The sequence below is a fragment of the Hyperolius riggenbachi genome, chromosome 2, assembly GCF_040937935.1.
Source record: "Hyperolius riggenbachi isolate aHypRig1 chromosome 2, aHypRig1.pri, whole genome shotgun sequence".
NCBI lineage: Eukaryota > Metazoa > Chordata > Amphibia > Anura > Hyperoliidae > Hyperolius > Hyperolius riggenbachi.
In genome coordinates this window covers 353347796-353371118 of record NC_090647.1, presented here as the reverse complement: position 1 = coordinate 353371118, position 23323 = coordinate 353347796, and the positions used below count along the sequence as shown (strand labels likewise).

Below are 23323 nucleotides of genomic sequence, written 5' to 3'. Positions count from 1 at the left end.
TTTCTAGATTATATGGATAGCTTAAAAGCCTATACAGTAGTTCTTTCTGTAAAACCTAAACATCTTTTTGTCGCATATTAATTTGGCATGTTTGCCACGTCTTCCTTAAAACAACCATGAATTCAGCATTAAAATCTGCATTTCGCAGGTCTGTTTAAATAAACTGAGACACTTCACACAGGCAAGCAGAGCCAACAGCAGCTAGTGTAGGTGACTTGACTAATATACATGATTGAGTTGCTAATAATGGCAACTAGTCACCAGTGACATGGCTGTGCAAAAGCCAATGAATGTGTATCATAACCCTCTTGTGATTCATACTTCTCTAAGAAACTTGCTGTGTACATATACTTCTTCCATCATTGGCCACTCAGCACTCATTCTCCCTCCATCAATGGCCACTCAGTGCTTAATCAACCTATCACCGTTGTATTGCAGTTAGGAGGGATAAGAGACTTTATGAAAACACAAAACCCAGCAGCTACAGCACTTTCCTTCAAATAAACTTTTTGATACTGTAAAGAGACGGTCCCTTAAATTATTTTTCCACAGTACACTTTGTAAGGGAAACTGCTCCCCAATTTTTGGGTTACAGTCCAGTCATTACTTCTAGTGCTCCAGATTTCTCTATTTTTTACCATAAAATGGACCTAAAGCAAAAGAGGGGGAGGGCTTCTACCAGCCCCTTTGCAGCTGGTCCTGTGCCGGCGTTGTGATTCTGCGATGCTCCAGTCACCCACAGCTCTCCTGTCAGCCAGGCGGTTTGACAAGTCGGCAGCCACTGCGAATGCTCCTTGATCACACTCCTGTTGCGTTTTGCGCAGTGGAGAATTTTATGTACCGAGTATCCATAGAGTAATCCCGTCCACAGGAGAACGATCAGGAGGAGCGCTAAATGGGACTCTGCATCTAGCTGAAGGATGGGGCTGCAGGTGACTGGAGCATTGCGAAATCACTGTGGGCACAGGACGGCTGCAGGGGGCTGGCAGAAGCCTTAGGAAAGCTAAACTTTTTGGCTTTAGGTTTTCTTTAAAAACAGCCTGCTGTGTACTGTGAAGAAATTTTTTTACATCGACTACAGGGGCATTTTAAAGAAGGGTCGTTTTAAATGGGTGGATGTGGCTCACTGGCAAATGGCTAAAGCCTTAGCAGTTTGTCACCGGAACAGCTAATGTTGCTGCGATCCCTAGTGAAAAGCCCATGCTACTACAAACAGCTGAACTTAGGCAAGAAGGGTTTCCAACAATACATTTGTGGCTAGTGATTCAGTACAGAATGGCTAGTTAGGTTGCCAACCAAGAACACACAAATAAAAGATGGATCTAGCCTTATTTGGGACATCATCTTAAGAGTCAGGAATCATGGTGGCCCTATAGAGGATTTGGGCAGAACTGAAAAAGCTGTCAAATTGTAGTTTATACAGTATAAAGTTTGAGGTTTATTTGCCAGTTTAGGTTTGGAAACAGAACCACATTTTTCATCACTTGTTACAAGACAATACAATGAACAACTAATAAAAAAAAATAAAAAAAAGGGGTTTAAAAAGCATGTCAAATCAAAATATTTTTCACTGTCAGCTGTACACAGTTGAAGCCTGCCAATATTACTTCCTCTCGTTCGACCTGGAACGACTGTTGAAAGAAGAATACATAAAATTAGAGGGTCAATAGATTACGCATGAACTGCCAAGCTTAAAAAATGTCAAAATCCGCAAAAAAAAAACCTGACACTTACCTGGGGCTTTTACTAGCCCCCTGCAGCTGTCCTGCGCCATCCTCTACAATCCTAAGTTCCCCACCGCCGGTCACGGTCCAATTATTTGTCTAACTAGATGAATGCAACTGCGCCACTTAGCTCACGCTCGCATCTCCAGAAGCTTACTGCGCAGTATGACATTTTTGTGTACTGCGCAGTAAGCTCCTGGAGACGCGAGGCTGCAGAGGCGCAGTTGAATTAGTCTAGTTAGAATAGTTAGCCTGTGACCGGCGTCAGGGAATGAGAGGATCGTAGAGAGACGACATGGGACAAGACAGCTGCAGGGGCCGATAGAAGCCCCAGGTAAGTGTCAGTTTGTTTTTAATATCCACAGAACCACTTTAAACACTTAAGGACCACAGGCTTAAAGGAAACGTTCAGGGAGGGGATTAAAAAAATAAAAATAAATTTCCACTTACCTGGGGCGTCCTCCAGCCCGTGGCAGGCAGGAGGTGCCCTCGCCGCCGCTCCGCAGGCTCCCAGTGGTCTCCGGTGCCCGACCCGACCTGGCCGGCTGCCAGGTCGGGCTCTTCTGCGCTCCATTTCCTGGGACTTCTGCGTCCCACGCCGGCGCGCTGACGTCATCGGACGTCCGCCGGGCACCGGAGACCACCGGGAGCCTGCGGAGCGGCGGCGAGGGCACCTCCTGCCTGCCACGGGCTGGAGGAAGCCCCAGGTAAGTGGAAATGTATTTTTATTTTTTAATCCCCTCCCTGAACCTTCCCTTTAATGCATACTATACATGCTGCTGAGATGCACACGAGGCCTTTGAGAAAACCAAGCAGAAAAAGTGAATTGCATAAGGCCCATTTGTTTTGTGTAGTGCTATTGAAGATGTTGGTGCTATATAAATAATTCAAAAAAAAAAAAAAAAAAAAAGTAGTAAAGCTGCACAGGGACAGCCATAGGCTTGGTTCACTGTTCATTGACCAACCAGGCAAAAAGCAAAGAGGTTAAAGGATACCACAACTGACATGTGGCTTAATAAGATAGACATGGGTATGTACAGTGCCTGGCACACAAATAACTATGCTGTGTTCCTTTTTTTCTTTCTCTGCCTGAAAGAGGTAAATATCAGGTATGTAAGTGGCTGACTCAGTCCTGACTCAGACAGGAAGTGACTACAGTGTGACCCTCACTGATAAGAATTTCCCCCTTTTTTTATCTCTTTCCTGCTCTCAGAAGCCATTTTCTTCTAGGAAAGTGTTTTATAGTTGGAATTTCTTATCAGTGAAGGTCACACTGTAGTCACTTCCTGTCTGAGTCAGGACTGAGTCAGCCACTTACATACCTGATATTTACCTCTTTCAGGCAGAGAAAGAAAAAAAGGAACACAGCATAGTTATTTGTGTGCTAGGCACTGTACATACCCATGTCTATCTCATTATGCCACATGTCAGTTGTGGTATCCTTTAAGGACTAAAGATTTTTCTTTTATGGGCTAGTTTACATTGACCCATTCTGTTTGTAGTTAGCTGACCGAATTGCCATTTGATGAACAGCAAAATGTCGCTTGTGGTATAACACATCAATATACATAGGGGACCACTTCAGCATAGTGCCGGAGACCAGGTACAGTTTACTATATGGCAATACCATAATTGGGTTGTATGTTAAAGATTATAACCGACCCCATTGAGCAACGTGAGGAGTTGGTGTACGCGAATGGGGCTTAAAGAGAATCTGTAACGACTAAACGTCCCCTGGGGGGGGGGGGGGGGGTACTCACCTCGGATGGGGGAAGCCTCAGGATCCTAATGATTCCCACGCCGTCTGCCGTCCCTCGGGGGTCTCGCTGTAGCCCTCCGTACAGCGGTGACGTAATATTTACCTTCCTGGCTCCTGCGCAGGCGCTCTGGCAGCTGTTGGCTCCGAAGGAGGCGGAAATACCCGATCACCGTCGGGTCCGCTCTACTGCGCAGGCGCAAGTCTCCGGCGCCTGCGCAGTAGAGCGGACCCGACTGAGATCGGGTATTTCCGCCTCCTTCGGAGCGAAAGCAGCCACAGCGCCCCCGCTGGAGCCTGCAAAGGTAAATATTGAATTGAAGTCGGGCCTGTCGCCGGCTGTTCGGAGGGCTGCAGCGAGACCTCCGTGGGACAGAGGACGGCGTGAGAAGCCTCATTAGGATCCTGAGGCTTCCCCCACCCGAGGTGAGTACCCCCCAGGGGACGCTTTTGATGTTACAGAGTCTCTTTAAAGCAGCAAAGAAAGAAACACCAGACATATGACCACATTATTGTTTTACCTGCAAAAGGATCTAAAATTTACTAAGCCAGTTTAGTGATGCATATTTCAACTGTGTTGGAATACTAGTGTTGGTGTACGATTTCAAGTTATTGAAATTCAGAAACCCGAATCCACCCATCACCACACTTCAGCACCCAAACATGTGGACAGGCTCAGGGGATTCATTTATTTGCGTTTCATGCGAGTCATATGAAGTCCAAGTTAATGCACCCTGACCCTGTCTACATATTTAGGTGCTGAAGAAGTGTGGTGACGGGTGGATTTGGGTTTCAGAATTTCAATAACTCGAATTCGAACACAAACATCAAATGTCAGCTTCTATGGTAGCTGCATGCTCACTGAGCAACAAATCCACATACTGACTAGTCATTATCTAGTTAAGTAGGCAGAGGACAGCTGCTGACTGGCTGTGGCAACAACAATGGGATCAAAAAGATTTACAAACTCACTGGCAAGCAAAAATATGCATCTGTAGGTTTGTAACGGTATATGGCCATTTGCTAAATCATAAACATCCATCTACTGTATATCTAAGTATATGATGATGATATAAATACCATACCTTCTTGATCTAGAAAATGAACGAGATGGCTTGTGATTCCTCTCTCTGGACAGAGACCTTTCTCTCCTACGGTCTCTAGAAAGGGACCTGCAGGGAAAAAAAACAATTATATTTTGGAAGCAAATGCTCATTAAAAAGTCAATTGGCATCTGGGATACTTTGACACTAGCCTTTTATATCACTACACCATATGGCGATTGTTTTCCAGCTCCTTTATCACCCAGTCAGCTGCCTTACCCTCACCAGTGGCCAGGTACTCATGTGATTTCTGATTAGTGCACATCGGTATATGTACACTTTTCGCTTCTAAAACACTGTTCAATAGCACTGTGGCCCTATAACAATTTCCGGTTACTTGGCTAATGTACTAATAATGGAATATACCCCTTGGAATTCATGATATACTGGTGTGGGGACTGCAATTACTACTGTACTGCTAAAGTTTCCCCCGAAACTAGACATACTTATATTTTTTCCTTCAAAATAAGTGCTATGGCTTATTTTCAGGGAGGTTTTATGTTTTGTGGGGGTAGCCAGACCCCTCCCCCCCCCTTTAGAACATGGCCAGATACCCCTAGTATATAGCCAGATCCCCCCCCCCCCCGTATATACCCAGATCTCTCACCCCAGTATATAGCCTTACCCCCCTAGGATAAAGAGTGTAGGTTTTCAGAGTAGCCTCTCCCTCCCGATTTACCTCCTCCCGAAAGTCAGATCCCCCTGCAGGCTGCGGCTAATGCTGTGCATTATTCAGTTCTCAGATAAGCAGTGTATGCAGCTTAAAGGACAACTGAAGAGAGAGGGATATGGAGGCTGCCATGTTTATTTCCTTTTAAGCAATACCAGTTGCCTGGCTCTCCTGCTGATCCTCTGCCTCTAATACTTTTAGCCATAGACCCTGAACAAGCATGCAGCAGATCAGGCATTTCTGACATTGTCAGATCTGACAGATTAGCTGCATACTTGTTTCTGGTGTGATTCACACGCTACTGCAGCCACATAGATCAGCAGGGATGCCAGGCAACTGGTATTGGTTAAAATGAAACATGCAGCCTCCATAGTCTTATCACTTCAGTTGTTCTTTAAGTTGTGCAACACACAGGAAGTGATCTGTTTACTTCCTGTAGAGGGCGGCACGGTTACTGCACAAATTTACTGAAAGACACTGAAGCGAAAAAAAATATGATATAATGAATTGGTTATGTACTATGAATAATTACTAGAAGATTAGCAGCAAAGAAAATATTCTCATATTTTTATTTTCAGGCATATAGTGTTTTTTCTAACATTGCATCATTCTATAATATAATATGTGCAGATTACACAACACTCAGCATTCAAAATGATTCTTTCAGAGCAGTCTGAACTAATGACCTCTCCTCTGGCAGAGGAAAAGTAAACAGTTGAGATAAAAGTCAGATAACAGCGCTCTCCAGAGCTTAATGGGTTTTTTGCATAGAGATAACTTCCTGTACTGGAAACAATTGGACTGATGTATCTGATTTTAATGTTTTATTTCTTAGCTGTACTACACATACAAATATAATTTTTTTTTCGCTTTAGTGTCTCTTGAAGCGGCCTTCACCGCTGAGAATTGAATGATGCACAGCATTAGCAGCAGCCCGCAGGGGTGATCAGACTCTCTGGAGGAGGGGGGGCCAGGAGTAGAGGAGGTATATCAGCGGCATGAGAAATAAGCATTACCCCAATTTCCTCAGCGCCAGCCGTCCCTGCAGATAGGTCTTATTTTCAGAGGATGTCATATTTCAAGGGTGCTTGAAATATAAGCTAGGGTTTACTTTCAGAGGGGGTCTTATTTTAGGGGAAAGACTGTACTTTCTGCCCACTGGAAGACATTTTCTTGTACACACCTTTTCACTCCATATTTTTTTGAGTGAGATTCATGCAGGAGCTGCTGCAGACCTCGCTGAGGTATCTTGTTTTTAGGGTCTAAAAGCTTGTGGGGAAAAAAAAAAAAAAAAAATCCTGTATGGGCTTTAGACCTTAAATCTGGAAATAATGCAAAAAAGCAATTAAGCTCTGCGACTTTCAAAGTCTTGGAGAGGGCTGTTATCTGACTTATCTCAAGTGTTATTGAAGTATTTACTTTTTCTCTGCTAGAGGAGAGGTCATTAGTTCACAGACTGCTCTGAAAGAATCATTTTGAATGCTGAGTGTTGTGTAATCTGGACATATAGAATGATGCAATGTTAGAAAAAACACTATATACCCGAAAATAAAAATATGAGAATATGTTCTTTGCTGCTAAACTTCTAGTAATTATTCATAGTACACAACCAATTCATCATATATTTTTTTTCGCTTCAGTGTCTCTTTAAAGTGTACCCGAGATGTGCACACTAAAGATTTTTTATTTTTTTTGCTTACCCAGGGCTTCCTCCAGCCCCATGAGCACCAATGCGTCCCTCAGTTCTCCCAGGTGCCTGTTTGCAGTAATCTGGCTCAGTCGCAGCAGTTGGCTCTTCTGCACATGTAGAGAAGAGCCCAACTGGTGCAGCTGAGTCAGTTTTCGGGCCCAATACCAAAAGAACGGAAGCACTTGAGAGGACAGCGAGGATGCATCGGTGTACATAGGGCTAGAGGAAGCCCTGGCTTTGCCAATCTCAGGATTACTTTAATATGTACTGCTCTATCCACAGCCCCCTAGGGTTAGATTTTTGTTAAAACGCTTTTTATAATCTAATGCATAAGCAATCAAAATAGATCAGGTTTGTACCTAGCTTTACTCCCGAAGAGCACTCTCACACTAGGTGCATTGCAACGGACAACACAATGCAAGGATATACCTATGGGGCTTTACACAAAGTGTGGTGGGTTAGATGCAGTAAAGCAGTGAGTGTTCACAGTGACAGTGATCATACTTTCATTATACTGTATGCTTGACTGTATTTTTGCACCGCAGAAGTAGCGAGGTGTGACATCAGCCACACTGCCATTTGATCGCAGCTGATTGTATGAAAGGGCCCACACAGGAACTCAAGGGCTGCTAGTGGTCCCACATCTCTACAGGCATTTGGTCATTGTGACATTTAACAAATAGGTCAAAAGCCATCCTTACCTACTACGGCTGCGCGAAAAGCTCCTTCTCCTTGGAGATCTAATGCAAAAGAAATGATAACCCAAAAAAATAAATATTCAGCCTTTAATACAAAACAGTAAGTGTTTAACCCTAAATGTGCTCAATGAAGTCCCAAGTAAATACCTACGCAAGATATAAACCATCGCTACCACCTAGAAGATTTGGGAAGAGACTGTAAATGAAAGATTACAAAGCAAGAATTATCTTCCACTACTGTGCTCTTATAGTTTATCCTGCCCAAAACTTGTGAACACAGACTGGCTTAATAGAAAAAAAATTCTATCATGCAAACCTGGTGGCCATAGAATAATAATGTGCAGTACAGTGAACACTAAAAATTTAGGGGAAATTTAACAAATTAATGACAAATTAGCATATCTGATTAATTAAGGGAACACGTACAAATTTCAGCATCCTATTTCAAAGTCTCAAAAACTGTTAGCTAAATTGAATGGTGGGTTAGTATGAACAACAATACTAAATAATTTAAAGATGATAGACATCTTAGAAAGCTAAAGCCAGGACAAGCATCTGCCAACTTGCAATACATGGCTCAAACTGGCTCAGGCTTGCATAGAAGATAAAAAAAAAAAATCTATCACCCTTAAGTCACAAAGATTTCAAGCAATTTACCTTATGCACAGCCAGCCTTAGATTGAGCAAAGTAGAAAAAAAAATATGACTTTCTTACAATAGCTGCTTAAAGTCTAACTTAAACCAGCAGAAAACTCTTTAGAAGCAGGAAAAAACTTACTAGTTTTTGGGGTTGCAACAAGCTAGAAATGGTGAGGATGCCGGACAGGTGGCCAAGTAGAATTTGTAGATAAGGTTTTGCCAGGTGTTGCGTTGAATTTAGATGATTTGCGAAGGGGGATGTTGTGGTTTTTCCTGCTTTTTTGGTTAGCCGTAGGCTGGCGCTGCAGTTGTTGTGAAGACATTTTGTCAAAGTTAACAGCTGTGCAGATTGGCCGGGTATGTGTGGGCGCTGGAGGAGGGCTGCTGCCGAGTTTTGGTTAAGGTTGGAGAGGAGGAAGGCTGAGTGGACAGCATGCTCGGGTACCAAAGGGCGGTGCAACCTGATGACTGGCCATGCCTGGGTCATGTGATACGACACCAGCCAAGCTGAATGGGGCGCGCTGGTCACATGACGCTGAAAAGGCTAGTTGACTGGCTAATGTAGACCCAGAGGGTGGTGAGAAGAGACATGATGGTGACTCTGTAACGGTTTCATTTTTATTAGATGAACCAAAGGCACATATAAAAGAAATACAAACAAAAAAAAAACAAACAAAAAACAAAACAAGCCATCAGTATAACTGCCTATAATCTGACTCCTTATAGGGGTATACTTTATTTGGCTACTACTAGCTGAGAAAAGACTATGTACATAAATTAAAAACTATAGCTGCAATCTGATCTTAAACATATTCGCTCTTCAAAAAAAATAAATAAATGTATGCTATTTTAAGTTTTATCTAACCTCATCGGGGGAAAAAAATGCAAACCAGCAAACAAAATTATGCTGCTTTCCATCTTGTTAGAAAAGTTTGACCTTATTTTTTCAAAGCCAAAAAGATTTCTCCTCCTAGCAAGCTCAGAGAGTCTAAAAGATGGCCATGCACTCATCGATTTTCACCCTAGAATCCCTGCAGATAAGATTCTCATTACATGAAACCTTTTCCCAAAATATTGATTTTTAGATTTTAAAAATCGATTGACCGATTGATCGGACATGATGGAAAATTTAAATCAATCGGGCAGGACGAGAGCATTGGCATATTGGTGGCCTATAGCTTTGCACTGCATCGCACAGTGCAACTCTGCAGTTTGATTAATTTTCAATAGATTCCCTGCTGGTTTTATCTACTGGAAATTGTTTAAAGCCCCAGCTACACAATACAATTTTTTTGCGCGATTTGATCGGATCAAATTAGATCGATCGATTAAATCCGACATGTCCGATCGGGATTCGATTGCTAGTGAGATCGATTTGCCATTGTTTTTGCAATGACATTCAACCACACTATTGAATCCCGATCTGACATGTTGGATTTAATCGATCAATCGAATTGCACAAAAAATTGCATCGTGTAGATGGGGCTTAAGAATCGATTTCTTTTGAATCTATTCTTTTCAGAAACAAATTGATCATTTTGGAACATTGAGTGTACATCTATAAGTGTATGGCCAGCTTACAGCATGAAGAAACCCAATTCTTATTTAAAGTGAACCTGCCAATATTTAAGAGCCAGCATTAAAATATATATAATTTCCTTGTTGTGTTCGGCCTAGTACACTTGAGCCAAGTTATACTGCTGATCCGAGGCTACATGCAATCAAAGACTGAACTGTCAACTGAAAGGAAATTGTGCTGCAGAACATTTGTCCAGTTCAAGAACAATCAGTCATGCCCAGGGCTGAGGAGTCAGAGTCGAGGAGTCGGTGCAATTTTAGGTACCCTGTGTCAGTTTGAGTCGGTGATTTCATAAACTTAGGAGTCGGATGTTTTTGTTCAAAATCCACAGCCCTGGTAAGTATTAGACTGAGGAGTCGGAGTCAAGGAGTCAGTTATTTGGGTACCTGGTGCTGGAATTCAATTCCATAGAGGTCATGCTGCATGTATGGCAAATGATTAGCCAGCGAAGCACAAACAGGAGCAGGAATATATTCTATCCAATCACTGATCGGGAAATCAAACTATCGGATTCCACACGGATCAGCTACAGAATTGCCTATGTGTACTAGGCCTAAATCCTATGACTTTACAACTTCACACACAAAACTTGTGGCTAATTTACTAAAGCAGTTCAGTGAAAAGCAATGTTCACTTCGAAAAATCTACCGTAGTTACATAACTAGTTCATCTCAACATCCATCTCCTTTAGCAAATCTCACCCACTAATCAGGAACAATTACTGGCTTCATGCATATGTTGGGTGAACAGTGAAGCCACAGGATGAACACAACCAGGGAATTAGAGTGATGCAAAGGCAATTCACACATTTCAATTATGTCAGGTTTAACTTTAAAGAAAAACACTAGCTAACTTTTTTTTTGACAGACAGACTGGAGGCCCTTTTTCATTTGCTGCGATACGCAAAAAACAAAAGGGAAAAAAATAAAAAAAAAAAATCACGGATCGCCTGTGTTTTGCCGCTCGCTAGTCTGCCGTGATTTTCATGTAAAACGTGAAGCACTTTTCCATTAACGATTTTTTTTACTTTCTGCAAATCATAATAGTCAGGCTGCACGATTTTTGGTACAATTGCGTTACGCTCACAAAGGTTCACATTGCAATTGCAGCAAGTGGAAAAAGAAGCTTTTGCTAGCACAAACATTTGCGAGTGCGCTTGCAAGTGGAAAAGAGCCCTCAGCCGGTCTGTTAAAAAGAACCTGAGGTGGGTCTTGAGAGGCGTACGAGATGAATGGGCGCCAGGAGACTTGGGCGCAGGTACAGCCGGTATATGGTGGATCCTGCAGTCGCACAAGTCCCAGCCGTGTTAATTACTATTCCCCCCTCCAGGCCGCCACGGATAGTGGGGAATGATGTAATTTTTGGCTTCCAGCTACTGCTGGAAGCCGAATTAAAGTGGTTTAAATGTTACTTCCGCTCTGACGGCGCCGAAGTTACACTGTGCGCTGCCATAGCCGTAATTCCTATTACGGCTTATGATGGCGCTGGCTGCTCCCAAATCTCCTGCGCTGGAGTCTTAGTGTTCGCTTGGAGGGGCCTGCAGATGGGACACAAAGGCATGTTCTGTGCCTCATGACATGCCTCTGTTGTCCCCCCACCACCGAGCTATAGCCCCTGGAGATAGGGGTGAGGGATTCCCTGTTCAAAACACCAGCCAGGGGCGTTCTTGCAGGGTTTCCAGAGCTCGCTCTCTCTCTCCCTGGCCATGCCTTTCTGCTCCCCCGCACGCTGGTGAGAGAATGAATCTCTTTCCAGAGTCGTGACAGAGGTCACGAAAGTGAAAGTGGGACGTTGTGGCCCACAGGAGCAGCGTTTTTTTTTAGGCTACTTTATCCGCTCAACCCCCTGGATCAAGTAGCCTACTTTTCCCCTTAATTTTATGCGCCCACCTTGGGCTCTCTTTAACGTTACCACTATACAGCCCACAACTGAACTACGTTCTTTAAGATCCCCATTTGCAGCCCTGTAAGGAGCATCTCACTCTTACAGTGTCACCCAGAGCCTTCATAGTTTAAAGTAAGCAGGGTGAAACTGATTTCCACTGCTCATGAGGATGCCAGTACATTTGAGCCACGTTCCTAGGTGACAAATGATGGGAGGAGATGCACATATCCTAACTGCACTCTGCTCAGACAAATGTGCCGTATGTGCCCACACTACAGAACACATGCTGCACACGTCCAAGTCAAGAGAACATTACAAACTAAAAACTTCCTAACAAAAAGCTGATACAGAAACTTAAAGGAGGGTTTAATGCAGAAAACAAAACAACATTAACATGATTGGATGACAGTGATGTTTATGCAAAAATGTGCAGTACTGTGCACATACACCTGAACTCTACTGAGTAAAACAAAGTGGCAGTTAACACAGGTGGGCTCTGCTTCTTTCAGAGGAAAAATGGTTTACCTAGTCACACAAGTCACTTCTGCTGTGACCTATAGTGCTTAGTTAAACACAAGGACAGTAGAAATAAGGCATGAATTCTGAAATACATTTTAAAAATAAGTCTAGGTGAACTATTCCTCAAAAAAAAAATAAAAAAAATCCAACCTAATGAACAAATAGATTTATAGTGGAATAGGCATCAAGATCAGTCACCATACCTGCGTCTCGGAGGAGGACTTCTCCTACGATAATCATCCCTGGGCCTCCTATTCCACGAAGGAGGAGGGCCTCGATTCCGGCTTCGTTTTTCACCATTGGACAACTCCACCCTTACTCTACATCCACACATTGTGCTAAAGGGAGAAAAAAAAAAAAAAAAAAAAAAAAACACTATGATACTCCACTGACAACTGTGTGTGAAACAGAAAGCTGATCAGGTCATTCTGATCTCAGAGCAGGCATGTGCAGTTAGGCAGCATTCACACTTCTTGCACGTTTTGCGAAAATTGATTTGCCGCACATTCAATGAAAAACTCAATGGAGAATTGCACATTTTTTTGGGAACCCTCCGTATACACAACAGTATTCTCCCCAAAACATTTTTTTCCAGCTGAGTGGCATGAAAGAGTAGCTGGGTGAGGTGCAGGACCAGTGCAACTTTGCTTTCAGTATAGAAGGATAAGGGCGTTCACCAAAATTGGCCAAGTGGTGCACCCGGCTAAAAGATCCTGTCAAGAACACTGCACAAGTACAATGCACTATAAAATGTTCCTACATTGCCGTCACAGTGGGTAGTAAAAATCGGACATTTTACACAAGCCTCTCCGTATCCTTGTTCCATCGATGCCCCCTGGTGACTGAGAATCCTTGTGCAGGGTTCAGAAGTACTCACGCCCCCAAGTACTTCCAAAGATGAGCAGATGTATAACGCACGAGTCCAGGCTTGCGCATGGGTAGTATGTACGTGCCTTTCTTCAGAAGTACGTAGCGTGGATCGGCGCAGCCGCACTCGCGGCCAGGCGGACTGCGCAGCCTGCTGCCAGAGGAAGCTGCCATTTTACGAGAGGCAAGAGAGCCCGACCCGGGCCGTGGGGTCGGCAGCCGACCCGGGGGCTAATGAGCGGGAGGACCCGGCGGATCAGCACGAAGGACGTCCTCTGTGCCTTAAAAGGTGAGGCAGGTGATTAACTTTTTTTTAGTAATTTCGCCTCATAAGTCCTTTAACTAAAGAGTGTTTACACATCCAATATTTATCGTCCAATGATTGGCAAACTTTACCAATTCCATGTAGAATAAGAGCTTCCCTAAACAATCTGCTCATAATTTTCAAAATCTGTTGGCCCTCATACTACGTGAAGATGGTAAAAGTGTTCAGTGATTGACCAATCATAATTGAAAGTGTGTACCAAGCTTAAAGCCCTTTTACATTTAATGCATTGGTATGCAATAGTATGTGTTTTTTGCCATAGCAGTGCATTGTGAAAAAGATTTCAGTTAAAACATGAGGGAACTGTGCCATAGGAAAACATGGGCTGTGTAGTGTGAGGGTTGACCTACACTATCTGCTCTTCGTATATTCAATATTCTTTGACCCTCATACTACCTGGAGGCTGTAAAATTGGTCAATCATAAAGTGTGTACCAGGCTTTATACATAACCAATTTTACCAGCCTCATGTAGGATGAGAGCTTACCTACACTATCTCTTCATAGTATTCAAAATATGTTGACATACTAAATGGTATTACCACTACATTTTGGTAGCAGCTTTTGTTGGAAGAGACTGTATCCCCCATAACAAATGTGTATGTATTTTGTAAGGTTGCCAATGCGTCTACATTTCACTGAGCAGCAACGTATTTACAAAAAAAGTTGATTGCAGTCACCAGTACATATTAAAAGAAAGTACAATTACCGTCCATCAAGTTCTCTAACCGCATCCGCTGCATCTCTGGGGTCTTCAAATTCTACGAATGCAAAGCCAGGAGGATTCCTGGCAACCCAAACGCTACGCAGGGGTCCATAGTACCCAAACGACCGCTCTAGTTCAGTCTTGTTACCATTGTTTCCCAGGTTGCCTACGTAGACTTTACAGTCTAAAGGACAGGAGTCACGATGCATGGCTGCAAGAAACAAAAAAGGCTTTCAAGGACACTGATGGTACAGTCAATTGTATTTACATGTCTGGAATCATTGAATGGGTCAATGTGTACATAGGGTATAAATGCTTAACATGGCCGTCTTTTGCACAAGCATCTTGTATACGAACTGAACAATGTACCACCCATACTTTTGCTGTCCCCAAATGTCTAATTGTAGGTGCACACTAGTAAGAACAGAAATCGCACGTATTTTTGGACACATCTATACACCATGCATGTTTGTATGCAAACAAATGTCTGACATTGGCCACAGCAGCACAATGTAAAAACAGTAAGGCCCTGTTCACATCACAAACGCAGATGGCCATGCGTGCGGAACGCAACGCGTACAAACACACGCCATCCACGTTTGTGTGCGTTGCGTGGCTGATCCCATCACTGAAAAGTGAATGGGACAGCCATGCGTTATTACAAAAAATGCGTGCAGCATGCGTTCCCGGACCGCACAGGTCCGGAACGCATGCAGTGTGATCAGACAGTGCACTCTAAGCACTGCCTGATGTCGTGCGTGTCGGCCACCTGCACGCGTTTCCAAAACGCGGCTGGAAACGTGTGCAGTGTGAACGGGGCCTAATAGGTTTCGTGTCCAAGGCAATGCGGCCACCTGTACAAAATGTTTCAGAGCATACGATGCATGCAAAAAACAATGCATGCAATGAACCTCCACAAAACCTACATGGATTGATTACCGTATTTGTCGCCGTATAAGACGCACTTTTTCTCCCCCAAAAATGGGGAGAAAAAGTCCCTGCGTCTTATACGGCAAAGGCAGGGAATCCCCAACTTAATAACGCCCGCCGATCCGAACCGCCGACCCGCCGCCACGTTGGGGATTCCCTGCCTTTCTGTGCCTGCCTTTCTGTGCCCGCCTGCGTCTCCTGGCCCCCAGATTGAGTGTTAATAGTGGCGGCAACTTACCTTTGCCAGGCTCCCGCGCTGATCCTAGATCATTGCGCTGCCCCCCGCTAGCTTCCTCTGCCTCCCCCCTCTGTATCTGGCCCCCCCGGGTGAAGGAATAAGTATCGGCAGCTTACCTCCGCAGTGCGCCCGCGATGACTGCAGACGTCCGTCTTCCAGGCACTTCTCGCTCTAGTGGCCGGCTTGAACTGCGCGTCATCAGTTCAAGCCGGCCACTAGAGCGAGAAGTGCCTGGAAGACGGACGTCTGCAGTCATCGCGGGCGCACTGCGGAGGTAAGCTGCCGATACTTATTCCTACACCCGGGGGGGGGGGGCCAGATACAGAGGAGGGAGGCAGAGGAGGCTAGCGGGGGGCAGCGCAATGATCTAGGATCAGCGCGGGAGCCTGGCAAAGGTAAGTTGTTGCCGCTATTAACACTCAATCTGGGGGCCAGGAGACTCGGGCAGGTGGGAGGGAGGAAGGCAGGGGGGCAAATGAGGGCACATGGGGGCACCGGAGCACACATGAGGAGGCACCAGAAAAACACATGGGGGCACAGGAGCACACATGGGGGCACAGGAGGACACATGGGGGGCACAGGAGGACACATGGGGGCACAGGAGGACACATGGGGGCACAGGAGGACACATGGGGGCACAGGAGGACACATGGGGGCACAGGACACATGGGGGGCACAGGAAACATGGGGGGCACAGGACACATGGGGGGCACAGGACACATGGGGGGCACAGGACACATGGGGGGCACAGGACACATGGGGGGCACAGGACACATGGGGGGCACAGGACACATGGGGGGCACAGGACACATGGGGGGCACAGGACACATGGGGGGCACAGGACACATGGGGGGCACAGGACACATGGGGGGCACAGGACACATGGGGGGCACAGGACACATGGGGGGCACAGGACACATGGGGGGCACAGGACACATGGGGGGCACAGGACACATGGGGGGCACAGGACACATGGGGGGCACAGGACACATGGGGGGCACAGGACACATGGGGGGCACAGGACACATGGGGGGCACAGGACACATGGGGGCAGATGAGGACACACAGGAGAACCCATGGGGGGCACAGGAGGACACATGGGGGGCACAGGAGGACACATGGGGGGCACAGGAGGACACATGGGGGGCACAGGAGGACACATGGGGGCACAGGAGGACACATGGGGGGCACAGGAGAACACATGGGGGGCACAGGAGGACACACAGGAGAACACATGGGGGGCACAGGAGGACACATGGGAGGCACAGAAAGACATGGGGGCACAGGAGGACACATGGGGGCACAGGGGGACACATGGGGGCACAGGGGGACACACAGAAGGACACATAGGGATATGGGGGGCACAGGAGCACACATGAGGACACACAGAAGGACATGTACAAGACGCTCCTGGAATATGGACGCACCAGGTTTAGTATTTTTTTTTTCACTGGTTTTTGCCCTCTAAACCTGGGTGCGTCTTATATTCCGGAGCGTCTTATACGGCGCGAAATACGGTATGTCTGAGCATGGACTCGCAATGTGGAAAACACGCATAGAGCTTAGCGAGTGTGTCTCCCAAGAAAAGATTGAAAAATTGGCCCTAGACTATGATGGACATATGACTATGGCAGGGATTTGATTGTACGTCTCTCCAAGGGACAACACTGAATAATATATACAGCACTGCAGAAGAGGTTGGCGCTATACAAAAACAAACCCTTCCTAAGGTCTCAGCGTAGAAAGCTTGCCTCTACAAACCAGTTATCTTACTAAACCACTAGCTTGCACTACCTATGGAGACCATCATTATTCATACAATCACAATCGCCTGCAGGGACAGGAACTCCATCCCTCAGGTGACAATTTAAGGCAGCGTGATGCACAGATACATCGCTGGCCTAGAGGCTAGCGACAAGTTTGTCACAGAGGATAGGAAGCCTATGTAGGAAAGGCTTCCAGCAGGCAGGGTGAGCCCAATACACTCAGCCATAATTGTTGCATGCCTCACACATGCTAGATTCTCAGCCAAGATGTCTAACAGCCACTTATTCAGCCTGTGAATCTAGCTATAAATATGTAAAATAATAGAAGCGATTTACTAAGGTACCTTCAGTGATCCCCAAGAATCCTCCATCCAGCAGACCAGGATTAGAATTTTTAAAATAGTTAATTTGAGGATGAGTCCTGTACAGAAGCTAGCTAGACATCTGTACAGAATGTAGTCCTGAACAATTGCCCACGGAATCAACTCCCAATCCCTGCAGGTGATTGTGTGTAAAAGGCTTCATTGCTTGCTGAGGGTAAAAGGGGTTGGCAGTGTGCATCACAGACAATAGAGAGACAAATCTGCTGGGACAGAGACATTTCTACAGCAGAGATGACAAATTTAACCCCAAAACAAACTATGAATGAATTATTTGGTCACCAAACATTTGAGGCCTGTAGAAAGCTTGACCTAACACATACAACTGCTAATGTTTAACCATTATATATTTAAACCAAGGCTGTGGAGTCGGGGCAATTTTGGGCACCTAGGAGTCGTTTATTTCATAAACTGAGGAGTCAGATGATTTTTGTACAAAATCCACATAATTATTAGACTAAGGAGTCGGAGTCGAGGTGTCAGGGCCATTTTGGGTACCTGGAGTCAGAGTTTCATAAACCGAGGAGTCAGGGAAGATTTTTGTACCGACTCCACAGCCCTGATTTAAACCATTATAGTTATTAGAATTTCAAGTTCTAGATAAAGAAAACCCTTGTAAACAAACCCTCACATCTACATCAAATTTCATGGTTACTTTATCAATATAAAGTATGAGGCTAGAAATGGTTTAGGTGGTCACAAATGCACCAAATCAAATGTAAATAACTGAGAACAATGGTTTGAAAGGAGTTATACCTAGTACAGACAATGAGATTTTCAGGCAGACTTCCTGTCAGATCAATTATTTTCAACATGTCCAATCTGATTTTAATCAATTTTCCATGGACGTGATCAGAGAATCAATAGAAAATGTTAAAAAATTAGTCGATCTGGCAGAAAATCTCAATTTTGTGTAACAGGCATTAAAATGATTGCTTAACAATGAAGCATCAATATATTGATCAGAACCCCATCTGCGCTAGCACAAAAATATGTGTCCATAGGTAAAAAAAAAAAAATCACACTAAATAATAGCAACGTGTACCTGGGTGATCAAGGCATCTGTATAATGGTGCAAATAATTCCAAGTTGATGCAAATGTATGCAGCTTTGTAATGAACCAATCAAATTAAGCAACTGATTCATCTTAGAATTACTGGCATCTTCCTGGCCACCCAGTATAATTAATCCTACCTTCCAAGAACAGCACATTATATACCCACTTTGTCCTACATCCTTTCCTAGAACAGAGCAAGTCAGCTACCAGCCTTATTTTTTGCAATATAGTTTGCTTGCTGTAACTTGAATTCCTTTTGAGTCATCTATGATAAACTAAAATCATATACCCACTCCTATTTATATTAGCAGGAAGCTGAAGTGCAAAAACTCCGTGAGATGTAAAGGATGACCATACACTTACAATTGATAGTATGGGCTAAAATCAATTGAAAGATAAATTCACAATGATGTTTTCTAGTTAAAGAGCCGTGATCACATAATAGATAATGCTATTGGCCGACAGAAGTGATCGTGTATAGTCTGCTCGAAGCAGGTGGGTGAGGCATGCAGCTAGCCACCATACAGTGATAGCAACGGCACTGCATTTTCCATCCCCCCTCCCATTTTCTATTAGCCACCATTCATCCGCAGCGCACAGCAACGTGCGTCTCCTGCCTGCGCGAGGCAAGCCTGGAGACTCTGCAAAGGCAAGCTGCACTTTAGAAAGGTGAGCTATGTGCACCCGATAAACCAGCTGAAGGCCTTCCTGCCTAAAGAGAGAAGCCATTACACCGCTTCCCGCTCACACAAAATGGCGGAGCCCCTTTGTCTCACACACGCAGCGCGGCTGCACACATACAGTCCGCAGCCGGGGAAGCCTGCAGCTTGCGTCAGGCGGCCACACTGCGACATCCAGGGGGCTCATGTGACCCATTCATTACCGCTATCGTACGAGGACCGGGATCCGTAGCTCCCTCTGGAATCCAGTCTGTAAGCACTCTCCGCGAGGCAGCCAGGCACAAAATGGCTCGCGTACACGGGGGCGGCGCAGCTTCTTCAACACCAAGAGAAACGTCACGTTCCGCAACCCAATGATAGTCGGAGAAGTAGAGGAGGCAGGCGGGGCTAGACCTGTTCTGCTAGGGGAGGGCTAGACCTGTTCTGCTAGGGGAGGAGTCGGGCCCATGGAGGAAGTGCGTCCATACTTGTTGTGGGAATAGCGTGTTGTCTCCTTTGTGTAAAGATAACTTATGTGCGAAGAGAATGAGGAAATGAAGATAGTGAAATTTGCGGAAGGGTCCTATACGCAAGCGCTGCTGTTAACCTTGTTGAGTGCCTCGCTGCGGCTGCGAGAGTTTTTACGTGTGGCTTGCAGTTTGACTTGCTTATTGTTCAGCTACTAAAAAGCTACAATACTATTGTGATTCAATATAAGCTAGACATTTACATTTTCATCTCAATTTTTTTGTTTTCAGCGATTCATCAAATTGCACAGAGATTGATTGTTGCGCACACGTTCTGATCAAGCAAAAATGATTCTGCCCCCAAAAATCAAGAAGTCTGGAACCAGGATGATACCATTTATTGGGCAACTTAAAAAATATACAGGAAGGGACTTGGGGGGGGGGGGGGGGGGTCTGCAATTTAGCACATATGTAGTTGGAGGGTTCCCCTCCCTACCCTGAAAATTTGGGGAGTGTAGGAGGTGTGGAAGTGGAGATATTTGGGGCGTTTAGCGCGGCAGCACAATTAAACAGGAAATGTGGCCCCACAGGCTTTTGCTACGCATGCAGGGCAGTAATAATTTCCAGGCAGCAGGATTACACTGGTTTCTCATTTTCCTCTAGTGCACACCGTGTTTTTCTCGCACACAATCGCCCACTGTGCAGTTCTCTGTACAATCGCTCTCCGTTCTCAATTTTTTTATGCGCCATTGTGGCTAGTGGAAAAAGCCTGTGCGATTGCACTTGCAATCGCACTTAGGCCTCTTGCACACTGCAAGCGATTCCGATTCAGATTCCGCTTTTTAATCAGTTTTTACATCCGATTCAGATTCCGATTTGCAGTTTGCTCCCTGCACACTGCAAATCGGAATCTGAATCGGATGTAAAAACCGATTAAAAAGCGGAATCTGAATCGGAATCGCTTGCAGTGTGCAAGAGGCCTTAGGGTTGCCAGGTCGGCTGATGGAGAAAACCGGACAGGGGGTGGAGTTAGGGGCGGAGTCAGGGGCGGAGTCAGAAGTGCACTTTTATGTAGAGTGGGGCTAAGCAATGGGCTTTTTAAAAAAAAAAATTTATAGTATTTATATCGCACTGACATCTTCTGCAGCACATTACAGAGTACATAGCCATGTCACTAACTGTCCTCACCAGTAGTACTGGTCCAGTGCACATAAGAGACAGTTTTTCACCAGTAACTGCACGTAAGAGACAGCTTTTCACCAGTAAATGCACATTATAAGAGACACCTTTTCGCCAGTAAATGCACATAATAAGAGACAGCTTTTCCCCAGTAAATGCACAAGAGACAGCTTTTCACCAGTAAATGCACATAATAAGACACAGCTTTTCACCAGTAAATGCACATAATAAGAGACAGCTTTTCACCAGTAAATGCACAAAAGAGACAGCTTTTCAAAAAGAGACAGCTTTTCACCACTAAATGCACATAATGACAAACAGCCAGTGTTCCCAGTATATGTAGCCAGGGATATATGTGCCCAGTATATGTAGCCAGGGGGTATATATGTCCCAGTATATGTAGGCAGGGGTGTAAATGTCCCAGTATACGTAGGCAGGGGTATATATGTCCCAGTATATGTAGCCAGGGGGTATATGTGCCCAGAATAGGTAGCCAGGGGGTATATGTGCCCAGAATAGGTAGCCAAGAGCTATATGTGCCCAGAATAGGTAGCCAGGGGCTATATGTGCCCAGAATAGGTAGCCAGGGGCTATATGTGCCCAGAATAGGTAGCCAGGGGCTATATGTGCCCGGAATAGGTAGCCAGGGGCTATATGTGCCCGGAATAGGTAGCCAGGGGGTATATGTGCCCAGAATAGGTAGCCAGGGGCTATATGTGCCCAGAATAGGTAGCCAGGGGGTATATGTGCCCGGAATAGGTAGCCAGGGGCTATATGTGCCCAGAATAGGTTAGGTAGCCAGGTGCCCCCCCCCCCCGCAGGAGGAGAACAGTGCAGCAGAGAGAGAGCTGGGAGCAGCGGTGGAGAAGGGGGGCAATCTCCCCCCCCTTCCCTCACCTTAGGGTGCTCTCTCTCCCCCTCTGTCTCCTCCAATATGATGTGCAGGCTGGCGGGTGGCTGCGGGCGGAACTTACCTCTGTGTCGCAGGCGCCGGAAGTTCGGGTCCCGCAGCCGCTGAGATTCGACTCAAAAAAGATCCGGATCAAAGATTCGAATCATTCATGAGCCGGACAACACTATTCAGACTGATTAGTGTTGTCCAGCTCATGAATGATTCGGATCTTTGATCCGGATCTTTTTTGAGTCGAATCTCAGCGGCTGCGGGACCCGAACTTCCGGCGCTGGAGCGACACAGAGGTAAGTTCCGCCTGCAGCCACTCGCCAGCCTGCACATCATCCTGGAGGAGACAGCAGGGGAGAGAGAGCACCCTAAGGTGAGGGAAGGTGGGGGAGATTGCCCCCCTTCTCCACCGCTGCTCCCAGCTCTCTCTCTGCTGCGCTGTTCTCCTCCTGCGCTGCGGGGGGGGGGGGCTCTAAACCGGACAACTTAATTGTCCGGTTTAGCATGCCTTTTTGCACCGGACACAGCGCACAAAAACCGGACTGTCCGGTGTAAAACCGGACACCTGGCAACCCTTCGCACTTGTAGTGGAAAAGGACTCTACAATCTTGACATACAGTGCTTTGAAAAAGTATTCGGCCCCCTTGAAGTTTTCCACATTTTGTCATATTACTGCCACAAACATGAATCAATTTTATTGAAATTGCATGCGACAGACCCAATACAAAGTGCTGTACACGGAAGAAGTGGAACAAAAATCATACATGATTCCAAATATTTTTTACAAATCAATAACTGCAAAGTGGGGTGTGCGTAATTATTCAGTCAATACTTTGTAGAACCACCTTTTGCTGCAATTACAGCTGCCAGTCTTTTAGGGTATGTCTCTACCAGCTTTGCACATCTAAAGACTGAAATCCTTGCCCATTCTTCTTTGCAAAACAGCTCCAGCTCAGTCAGATTAGATGGGCAGCGTTTGTGAACAGCAGTTTTCAGATCTTGCCACAGATTCTCGATTGGATTTAGATCTGGACTTTGGGCCATTCTAACACTTGGATATGTTTTGTTTTAAACCCTTCCATTGTTGCCCTGGCTTTATGTTTAGGGTCGTTGTCCTGCTGGAAGGTGAACCTCCACCTCAGTCTCAAGTCTTTTGCAGACTCCAAGAGGTTTTCTTCCAAGATTGCCCTGTATTTGGCTCCATCCATCTTCCCATCAACTCTGACCAGCTTCCCTGTCCCTGCTAAAGAGAAGCACCCCCAGAGCATGATGCTGCCACCACCATATTTGACAGTGGGGATGGTGTGTTCAGAGTGATGTACAGTGTTAGTTTTCCACCACACATAGCGGTTTGCATTTCGACCAAAAAGTTCCATTTTGGTCTCATCTGACCAGAGCACATTCTTCCACATGTTTGCTGTGTCCCCCACATGGCTTGTGGCAAACTGCAAACGGGACTTCTTATGCTTTTCTGTTAACAATGGCTTTCTTCTTGCCACTCTTCCATAAAGGCCAACTTTGTGCAGTGCACGACTAATAGTTGTCCTATGGACAGATTCCCCCACCTGAGCTGTAGATCTCAGCAGCT

General features: G+C 45.4%; 1 protein-coding gene across 2 annotated transcripts; it reads right to left on the bottom strand.

Annotated features, from left to right (window-relative positions):
* Window positions 1-1414: 1414 nt before the first annotated feature.
* SRSF3 (serine and arginine rich splicing factor 3) lies at window positions 1415-19528 on the bottom strand. 2 transcript variants are annotated; one of them, XM_068269644.1, is made up of 6 exons: window positions 19413-19521; window positions 14162-14369; window positions 12466-12600; window positions 7645-7683; window positions 4566-4652; window positions 1415-1631 (listed from the first exon to the last, which is right to left on the bottom strand). In XM_068269644.1, the coding sequence occupies exons 2-6, from the start codon at window positions 14365-14367 to the stop codon at window positions 1604-1606; spliced, it is 495 nt and encodes a 164-aa protein (XP_068125745.1). In that variant the 5' UTR covers window positions 14368-14369; window positions 19413-19521; the 3' UTR covers window positions 1415-1603. The 2 variants fall into 2 exon arrangements, 1 of the variants encoding a protein (XP_068125745.1); XR_011026373.1 differs by lacking the exon at window positions 1415-1631 and adding an exon at window positions 8420-8881 and having other exon boundaries at window positions 4602-4652; window positions 19413-19528.
* Between the last annotated feature and the right edge of the window lie 3795 nt (window positions 19529-23323).